The 10,148-nt window shown below is 40.9% G+C and overlaps 2 protein-coding genes across 2 annotated transcripts in view; one reads left to right on the forward strand and one right to left on the reverse strand.

Moving 5' to 3' along the window:
• The window catches only part of LOC135800250 (Krueppel-like factor 9), a 68,509-nt gene extending 62,639 nt beyond the window's left edge, over nucleotides 1-5,870 (reverse strand). Inside the window, exon 1 of the mRNA XM_065313420.1 lies at nucleotides 4,827-5,870. Within this exon, the coding sequence (XP_065169492.1) occupies nucleotides 4,827-5,634 (808 nt within the window). The 5' untranslated portion in view covers nucleotides 5,635-5,870. The remainder of the gene's footprint in view (nucleotides 1-4,826) is intronic.
• Nucleotides 5,871-6,345: 475 nt separating this feature from the next.
• On the forward strand, nucleotides 6,346-9,286 carry trk (trunk). Its single transcript, XM_065313892.1, has 2 exons — nucleotides 6,346-6,631; nucleotides 8,254-9,286. The coding sequence occupies exon 2, from the start codon at nucleotides 8,400-8,402 to the stop codon at nucleotides 9,069-9,071; it is 672 nt and encodes a 223-aa protein (XP_065169964.1). The 5' UTR covers nucleotides 6,346-6,631; nucleotides 8,254-8,399; the 3' UTR covers nucleotides 9,072-9,286.
• The last annotated feature ends 862 nt before the right edge of the window (nucleotides 9,287-10,148 follow it).

Here is a 10,148-nt window from a genome sequence, read left to right on the forward strand (position 1 = left end):
GACGCGGACGGTGTAAGTAAGCGCCGTGCCGTCTTCCAACCCACACCCACACCAAAGACTTGAGAGTCGATTGTGAAAGTTAATGTTAATACAAACACGCATGAAGTTTGCTCTTTTTTATATAAGAAAATCAATTTTTAACAGATCAGGATAAATTATATACTTAAGTGAATATATACCCGAGTTAAAAATAAACTTAATAAATGAAACGTCTTAGATTTGAAAAGAGCATTGCGAATGAGCCTGGAGCAACTCGGAGAATCGTGCATTGTGTTGAATTAATTATCCTCGAATTATTATCGGAGTGGAGACGAGTGTGTACGGCAAATCGCGAAAGAAAGGCGCAAACGTGAACAAAAGACGCGGCGCGGCTCTTCAAAAGAAAGCGACGTCACCAGGATGCGCAGGCAAGGAGGCAATTCGTACCATCCTTGGAAACGAAATGAAAAATGCGCCCATATACTGAACGCATATCATCACAAAGGAAACGATTTTTGTGTGTGTATGTGGGTGTGTGTTGATTTTCTATTGTTGGAAGTAACCTAACCTATATTTGCCTTTGGTGCTATATCAAGTCAATCGAAACAAACAATTATAGATATTTTCATCCACCTGCACGTCAAACAAACTCTATTGCCGTAGCACCAGAAAGAAAAAATAGTATCCTAAAAATATAACTCATAATATAAATGAGGAAGTGAGTTTGTTACGCTTTTACGTATAAACCAATAAAACAAATTTGATAAATTTTGGTTGAGAGATATTTTAGCTTATAGAGAAGGAAATAGCCCATTTTTATGGCAAAAATATAACTCACGTAGTGTAAAATATGAAAAGAAAGTTGAAAGTAAGGTTGAAGTATAGTTAGTTATATAATTCAAATCGAGATGGCGGTAGGCGGACAAACTCACGGGCAAAACCTAGTCTACAATATAAAATTGAATCACAAAATTTCTTGGTAAGCGTATAATTCAACAACGCCGGGACCAATTTAGCCAATTATTTTTTTTAAATGTTCGTTGAAGTCCAAAGGTGGTTTTTACAGCGAGAAAAATTCGAAAAATTGCTAGAAAAACCCTAAAGACAGCCCTTTTCTATAGGATAAAAGTTGGCATTGAGATTCAATCATAATTATAGTTAAATAGTTGAATCCAAGATGCCGCGCTATAGTGCATTATTAGCAATTATTCATATAATTAATTTCTTTAAAATAAAATTGAAAACCTTATTGATAGAATTGACATATACTATGTCTAGAACAAGAGAGTAAAAACAAATTACATTTTTATTAAACACTACCGGGACGAAGTCGTGAGCAAAAGCTAGTAGTAACTATAATATAAAACCCTACGATTGAGTTGTGGTACAAGTTCTGAACACGATTTGTAAACGTTAATTATGCAAATAATAAACGTTTAAAATTGTTATGAGTTCCAATATACGAGTACACATGAAACGAACTTCATGTTTTACAACCATCGCTTGATGCTCGCGTATGAAAGAAAGTACCTCCCACATGCCATTACATATTACGCTCATACTCATATTCGTCGCTCATCTATCGCCATCCTATCTCGGGTCGAACGAGTGAGCGGATGCGCAAAAACGTAATCCGACCGCAATTCGTACGCATTCATACGGAATGCGAGGTTCTTCTGACCACATAATCTGGCAGTTAATAAAAGTATTCATCATTGCGGGATTCCGCAGGCGGCGGAATAAAATATTACAAAAAAGAAATGAAAACGAGCGCGCGCAAAAAAATTCACCAAATTGCAACTTTACTTTTTTGCAGATGAAAAAAAAAGTTTAAACTTTTTTTAATACGGCTTTTTGTGTAATACAATCCGATGGCCGGAGTGCGGGCTGGCGTGTTGTCTTTTGTTTCCGACTGGTAGCTTGTTTGTTAAATTCACATCTTCTGCGGCGGAGCGCGAAGGGTGATGTGAATGAGTCTTTTGTCTGGTCGATCAAACACGCTCACGTCCGAGTCGTCGACGTCGACAGCGTCATCATCATCATCGTCTTGTCTTCTACGATGAAACCTGACCCGCCGACGAACCGCAAAATAATGATTGCAGCCCAGGAAAAAAAAAATTGGTATGAAAGGTAAAATTACGAAAATTATAAAATTCAAATTAAATTTTAATTTAATTTAAAAATCTGTTTGTTTTAATTATAACCACTAATTGTGTTACAGTGTAATGAGATGTGATTACGCAGAAAAATTGAAAAACTACGAGAAAGGTCAAAGTCAAATCATGGAAGCTCCAGGTGGCAATAAACAGCCACAAAACAACGCCAACGATGGTGATTCATAGCGCCTGCTTAACCATGCTCGGCACCGAGCTTTGACGCGAAAGCTTGTGAGTCACCAACCGGAGGGTAATTCCTCCAGGTGGTCGTAAATGCAAACTGCAAACGACCAAACACATTCAAACTGCTCACGAACGTCCTCCAAAAACAACACTAACGGCGGCCATCAAGCAGGAGCAAAATAGAGACTACTCAGTTGGTTAAATCCAAAGACTCATAATGTTTCCACAAACGTAGTGTATATTTTTTTACAGTGAAAATATGGCAATGTGCGATGTGGTCAGCAAACGGCAACATATGATACATGGTTGTCGACTCCAGGGGCGTGCGCGTGCGGCTCTGATAATATGTGTCGGGCCGGCGATGTGCGAATCTACACCATCAGCAGTTTGTAATCATCAATTGTGTATCGTTAGCCACCCGGGCCCGCCCGGCAGGGTCATCCGACGATACGGCGACAAATCAAAACCGGTCAAGGCTATATACTACATATAAAATCGTATTACGCATTCGTATTACGCGTGCCGCCATTACAACTTTTATAAATATACAGTATGTTTCAAGATTTATATGAAAATAGTAAAATTTTTAAAAATAAATTTATTCGTGATAATTTCATGAGCACGCTGTATATTTTTAATGCCCCGGAGAATTCTCATCCGGAACTCGCACGTCTCGCCGTTCATTTTTAAGTAGACGCCGCGCCGGCGTATAACACAAGACATGATTGAACATAACAAGAGCGACGCCGCCCCCTCCCACACCCGGTGGAATTGTCCGCACGTCCACGGAATCAAACATTTTAAATTCGGCCTACACGCGGAACACGATTTTGGCATGTACTTCAAGGTAATAAATAACGAAATAATAGCAATTGGTGTTTTTTGGACCGTGGCAAATTAGTTTCGACACGGTGATATTGAAATATTTATTTCTTACAGTTGCGCTCGGCTGCACTCGCCGAATCGCGTGCCGACGTGCGTTACGCATTTGTTTATTCCGTTAAGTGGTAACATGCCGCGCGGCGATAATCTTGGTACAAAGTGATATGATAATGTGAAGACGATAAAACCGGATGACACGAAACGATACGAAGCTGCGCGCTTCCCAGCCGCCGATCCCAATTATCCTCGCAATTATATTCGTTTGCAACGCGCTTTGATGATATCAAAGTTAACGCAATATGTAGATGCGTTCTCAAATCGTACGCAATTAACTTAAATTGCCTCGAATTGAGGAAACAAACAAACCATTACCATTTCACAGCACGCGTTCGTGTATATAAAAATATAAATAAAGAAAACAAGTTTTGTGCGATGTTGTTTGAATTCAAGATGATTTTGATGCTTGATTTATGCACACGACACACACACACATGAATGCGCCCGATGAAGTTTAGTGAATTTATCGTTCGGTTTTAATTAAACTTCGAGCGGTGCTGTTTTGTTTCGTTTCCGAAATCAACGTTCATAAATTGACACGTTGGCTGCGGTGGCCGGAGGCGGCACATCCAGAGCTGCCGCAGCCGCCGCCGACGTAGTAAAATGTGTTGCGCATTTGTGCGCCGCCTCACATGTGTACACGCACACAATGTTCTCTCGCGGTGCTCTATTTATCGCCGCCGTCCACGAGAGTTATTTAGTTGTTACACCTTCATAGTACATTTGCGCAACCGTACACCGCCGTCCCCTGGAATGGCGCATTGTCGCCGTTGGCGATCGACGCATCAAAACGGACGACAATGAAACTGCATTCGCACGTAAACAAGTTTATCAACTTGCACAAAAAGTACGCAAGCAAAACAAAAACAACAACGTGGTATAATGGTTTTAATGAATGTAAATTTGGTTGCCTAGAACCGCTGACAAATAAAAATTGTTTTCGTTCTACTTTAGGAACTTTCGCAGGTGAAGTCGAGGTGTAAGTTGATTGCTGTTCCAACGGACAAATCGCCTTGTTTAGGTGGGCAACCCGAGCGCCACCTATGCCTGTGGCATGGGTGATTTTGATGGCATGCCGTAAATTAAAGCGGCCTCTGACATTAACCGCGGCCTTCATCTCACGCCTTTTTCGCCCGCAAAAATATTTCGGTGTGAAGGGGGCGCTCTTAATGCCTAAAGGGAAAATTCACACTCTACGTTGTATTTAATTTCCACCGAGTATCTGCATCTCTTTTGCGCTGGCACTCTCTGGGAGCCTCTGGGCGAAGAGCTTGAGAGTGTAAAGCTTCGTGTTGGAGTTGGCGGTGGTTTTGAAGCAAAGTTTCAGGGCGTGTGATATATTCGCGGGAATTAACGCGCCTCGCCGCGAAAGTATTAGTTAAGTGAAACAACATCCGCGCGAGCAAGGGCGCTTTCAAAGATTTCCCACAACCCACCAAAGTGCCAAGAGGGACAAAAACGGAGAAATTGCAATTAGTCGAAACAATCGCTAACAAAATGCCACACAATCATACGAAATCTAAACATAACCTAAATTTTGTAAAATGTAATCAACAAGTAAAGTGCTACCTGTGTGTGTTCGTAGATGAGCCTTGAGATGTGACGATTTTCCATACACTTTGTGACAGCCATCGTAGGAGCACTTGTGCGTTTTGCGTAATTGCGAAGCGATCCTGCTCGGCGGCTGCGACCTCTGACCAGTTTTCTTTGCCGTACTTGTTTGCCCACCCACATCCTTCCCTTTGCCAGTCGCAGAGCCTCTCTTTGCCTTTGCATGACTCTTCCCCGAACTTGATTTTCCGACCCGCTCATTATGATGATCCTCACTGCTGCTGCCTGTGTGTGACGATGTGGGTGTACTTGTGACATTGGCATTCGGTGTGCTGGCACTCGTATCCATCAGACTGTTATACCCCTCGTCCATGTCGTCCTGCTGTTCGGGCGCATGGGTTAAACTCAAATTTGCTTCGCACGCCTCGTCCGCGGAGATTTCTGACTGGGTCACTATGACCATTGATACATTTGAAACCGTAGGCATATCAGCCGTGTCCGACGGTACCTCGGGAACGGGTTCCTGCTTGATCCTCGTCAGATCAGTAAGGATCCGCGCCACCATGTACGAAGAAGACTCAGTGGCCGATGTGGAGTTAACCGTGACCGTTTCGGGTTCGATCTCAATCTGAACCTCGTGGTCAGGCTCCTCTTTGATGTAGACTTCGGGGGCGGGTGTGGGCGAGGGCAAGGACTGCATAACAACCAACGGTGTGGTCTGGTGCGTGTAGTACGACCTGCTGGAGAGGTCCAGCGGCCGATTGAAGTGGTCCTTGCTGTGTGACATCTCCAGCAGGCATTGCGCGGCGAAATTTATTTCATCCATGATTTCTCTATATATATTGTCCACTTCAAGTTCACTCACAATCACACCAACAAGTCTGTGTACACTTCACAAATGGTTGTCTAAAACTTTCTAGACAACCGGTTTTTTTCTGATGGGGTTATCCTTTGCCGCCACGTGCTGGCGGAAATGACATTGCCGGAAGAGGGGGCGGTGCGTTTCGCGAGAACACGAGTTCGTCGTGCGGCGCGTACCGTGCGCGTATCTACACCGGACGAACGACGCTAGCAGACTGCGGGCCGGCGCGGCATCGTTGCCGCGCCACCCCCACCAAAGGCGCAAAACCGCGAGCAACCGACGGCGACGTGCATCACCTTCATACGATTCATACCTTTGACGTACAGCCGCGGCTATTCCACGATCCTATCGCAAACCCTTCTCGGCATTCTACGCGATTTACGTGCATGATATTAATCCAGGGATGCGTATGCGTAACCCTCTTAGAAATATCAATTAAATTTATCATTACTAACGTTTATTATATGTAATTTATTACCGAAGCAATTTTTTCTGTATTATTACTTGCTTGTTATGTTGAAATTTGACCATGACAACAAATAATGCTGGTTGAATATTTTATTGAATGGCTCACGCCTTTGTTTACATGGATAGCGTATTGATAAGCGGGCGTGTGCGGTGTTGCTGCGAATGGTAATAAAAGTGTCGCCAGTGCGCGCTTGCCCGCCGCCCAAAAAGGACAAAACACACGCGTGTACCGTGTTTCCTAATTTGTTAATTCGTGCCGATAAGGGCGTTTGCTAATTTGAATAAATTCCGCACGTTTGATCACTTCTACAATTTCATACAAACAAATATTTGTAAACAAGCAATTAATCATGCGTGTCGGAGCATAATCAATAATAATAATAACAATAATAACGTATTCATTAACTAGTTAATGTGACATGTGTAGTTATTTTACATTTAATTGACGACGCTGTGGGATTAGCAAATTTTACAACCAATAAAATATTTAAAAGTAAGTACATAGTTATGTATTTTATATGTGAAAAAGTCAAGAAAAATTTTTGTTTCTTAAATTTTAGTTTAAATTTACTTTTACATATACTTTTTGAATGAAGTATTTTTTGTACCTAAAATTTTTATTTGTCACCCGAGTCTGTAATGTGCAATTCGGCGAAAATAAAGTCGCTGCTCCAGCGGACACAAACATAGCGAAAAACCAATTAACCGACGCATGTTCGTAATGAATTGAAACATCGTAAGCGTTAGGGGAGCACGAGACACTCCAGCATGTGTCCGGTCGAAACTGGACAATTTCCCATTTTCGTGGCCGACGCCGGGGCGTTTTATGTACGCATGAATTTGAAAATACTGCGCTCGGCCGGAAAAATACAAGCGTTATAATCTTGTACTGAAAAAAAACCGCCCTACACTGCGCGGACATTCTAGCAATTTACATACGAATTTTTTCCGTGTACGTAATTTTTCAAACCGCACCGCAGCAAAAAAAAAATGTGCGCGAGTAGTTTATGATTTAATTTAATATTTTTTATGTATATTCGGACGTTGGACGTCCGGCTCGGGAATGATTCGTCGGATGTTGGGCGGCCATTAGCCGGCCATTTAATAAATGTCCGCGCGCTAGCTCTCTGTCGAGTGAGACCTTCGGGGCGAAAAAGCGTTTCCAGACGGGCGGTCATCGGCGCGATTAATCTTAGTTAAATCCGCATTTATATTTAAGCGCTGATGAATTGCGAAACGTTTTCGGTTTCCGTCGATATATACAGAAAAAATAGACAAAAGACGCGCGCATAACCTACAAACTGTCAACTGTCAATCGAATGTAGAACAAATTTTAAACCTAACCATATTTTATCAAATGAAAAAAAAAGTAAAATTTTGATGTTCGGATCAAATTGGTATCCAAAATTACGTCGATGCGTATCTATCGCTAATTGTAACCCGATGCAGTGAAGCTTCGGCGAGCTTTCGCGTGAATTATAATCCCCTAAAGCACAATCGATTAATTTCAGATTTAGGCTTGACGCAGACTTTTAGCCCTCGATACTTACATGAGCCGCTAACGTAAAGTACATAATACACCGCCACTCGAATTTCTTGTGATAAACTTCGAAAAAATCGTAAAACGCCAAAAAATAGAAAAACCGGCAAACGGCGGCGTATTGTGTATTATTAGGAATTATATTTTTAGGTATTATCTGGTTGGTTCGGTGCGAATTTATGACGTCGGACTTTATAGTGGCAAATAACCATAATCCGCGATTAAGCGCCCTGCAAAAACATGTTTTATGTTTTTATGCAAAAAAGTGCTCGAAGGGTCAGCGCGTTGTACAGCCCTCTTTATATCATGGGAGCAGTATATCAGGATCCAAAACATATAATTTTTTTGTTTATTACATGTTGTAAACTTGTAAAATACTGTTGATTTCTAATTGGATGAGAATAGTTTTCGATCCGAATTCTATGTAAATACTAATTAAACATGGACTTTCCCGCAGTTAAACTTTAGCTGTCGGTAAACAAGCATTGTGATTAACTTTTGTAACGCGCCTTCTTATAATCCGCTGCTAATCTGATTTTAAGGTGGCACATGTTGATTTCTCTGTTGAATTTCAGCCCATGCGGATTACGGTAAATTCCCAGCTATACCTGGTGGCGAAAGTGTCGTACCCGATATTGGAGGGGATGTAGTGGCACAACCTAGTAATGTTTGAACAAAGCGTTTGCACTACCAGTCTTGTCGCACCTTCAACGCCTACAAAATGCACCACTACGTGTTCCTCATCTGGCAGTGTTTGCTTATCGCGGTGACAACGCCAGCAAGTATCAAATCAAACGGTATCATCTGCAACGAACTGGGTGAAAATATCCTCAGTGAAATTCTTGGACCGGCCTTCAACTCACGGTATATGAGTATTGCTGAACCACCACAAGACGACTTCTTTGATGACGACCTGTTAGACAACGAGGACAGTACCATGGGTAAACGTAAAGTTGGTTTGGTGCCGCCATTTTACGTCGAAGATGACTACGCACGTGAAATCGCCGACGAACCTGCTTGGAGTGTCAACCACGTTGCGGCTGTACCACCAGTGCAACAATCAAGAAAACGAAGATCTGCCGCTGGAAGACATGGAAAAGGTGCTTCGAGACAGTGGGAATGTGAATCACGTATTACATGGATCGATCTAGGCCCTGATTATTTCCCAAGGTACCTACGAAGTGTCGAGTGTACCTCGAAGACTTGCTGGTACGGCCATTACAAGTGTAAACCGCGTAGTTTTACTGTTAAAATCCTGCGACGCAAAACAGGACGTTGTACAGTTGCCAAAGCCGGTAATAAAATCGGTGTAGTTGGATTACCTAGTGATCTGCGTGAACTCTGGGTATGGGAGGAACGAGCAGTCAATTTTTGCTGTGATTGTGCAGTTTAGATATGACAATTCAATGTGTTGCAACTTTCTAACTCATTTCTATTCGAAAGTGCTAACGGATCGCCTTACAACTGATTGTACTTCCAAAGCTATTAAGACGCTATTATTTGTATGACAATATTGTAAATATTATATATAGAAACACACAATGTAAATACTGTAGGCTGTACACTAAGTATTAATTTATTTATTATCATTTCAACACAACACGCTGTATAGGAAAAACATTTAAATCATGCATATGTGATCGAATAAATTTATATGAATAAAGTGTGCATTATTTATGATAAATATTGATTGTATGGTTTTCCCGTGCGAGTGTCATTTGGGTTAAAACTATTCCCAGAAATTGGAAATATTTGCTGCGTCCGATATAATAATTATGCGCCGCTCGGGTTGCATTATGATGTAAATGAGGATCATTTTTAGTGTTGTGCTGCACCTCTGTGACAAATAAATTCGCCTGGCATTTGCGGATTTAATTTAAATTCATTGCCACATTGGCTGAATAATACTCTCTCTGACAATTGCAGGCTGCTAAGCGGGCATAATGGTTTATTGATTACTGATTGAATTATGGAGTTAATTTAGGCTAAGTTGCATATCAAATGTTTTCTGTGATAACACATTAATTGCATTAAGTATAATGTTCATTGCATAATGGCAAAATTCTAGGCTATTTTTTTCGTTTTAAACTTTATTTTATTGACAAAATATGAAAAATTTAACTAAAAAGTAATATACGCATGCTTATACTCTGTTTTTCCGATTTTTTAGAAAAGGGTTAAAATCGGTTGCAGGTGAAAATGGCTTAGGAACAAAAAATTGGAAAATTAGAACACTTATGTCGATTTTTTGTAGATTTGTGAATTTTCGTGATCAAAGATCTATGCAATTTGTACAACGCCTTTTCCATTACCTATTATCCAAAGCTAAGAAATCATAAATTGTTCTATTGACATTTTAATACCATACACTTAATATCTGAATTATTATTATCATAAATTCTTCCTCTTAAAATGATCACTAATAGAAATTTGAAACAAATATTATCTCTGTTTAATATTTAAAGCATTC

This window comes from Atheta coriaria, unplaced genomic scaffold, assembly GCF_025399875.1.
Source record: "Atheta coriaria isolate IRGN ID8LTWV9N9 unplaced genomic scaffold, Caltech_Dcor_3.1 hic_scaffold_10_pilon, whole genome shotgun sequence".
Taxonomy (NCBI): Eukaryota; Metazoa; Arthropoda; class Insecta; order Coleoptera; family Staphylinidae; genus Dalotia; species Dalotia coriaria.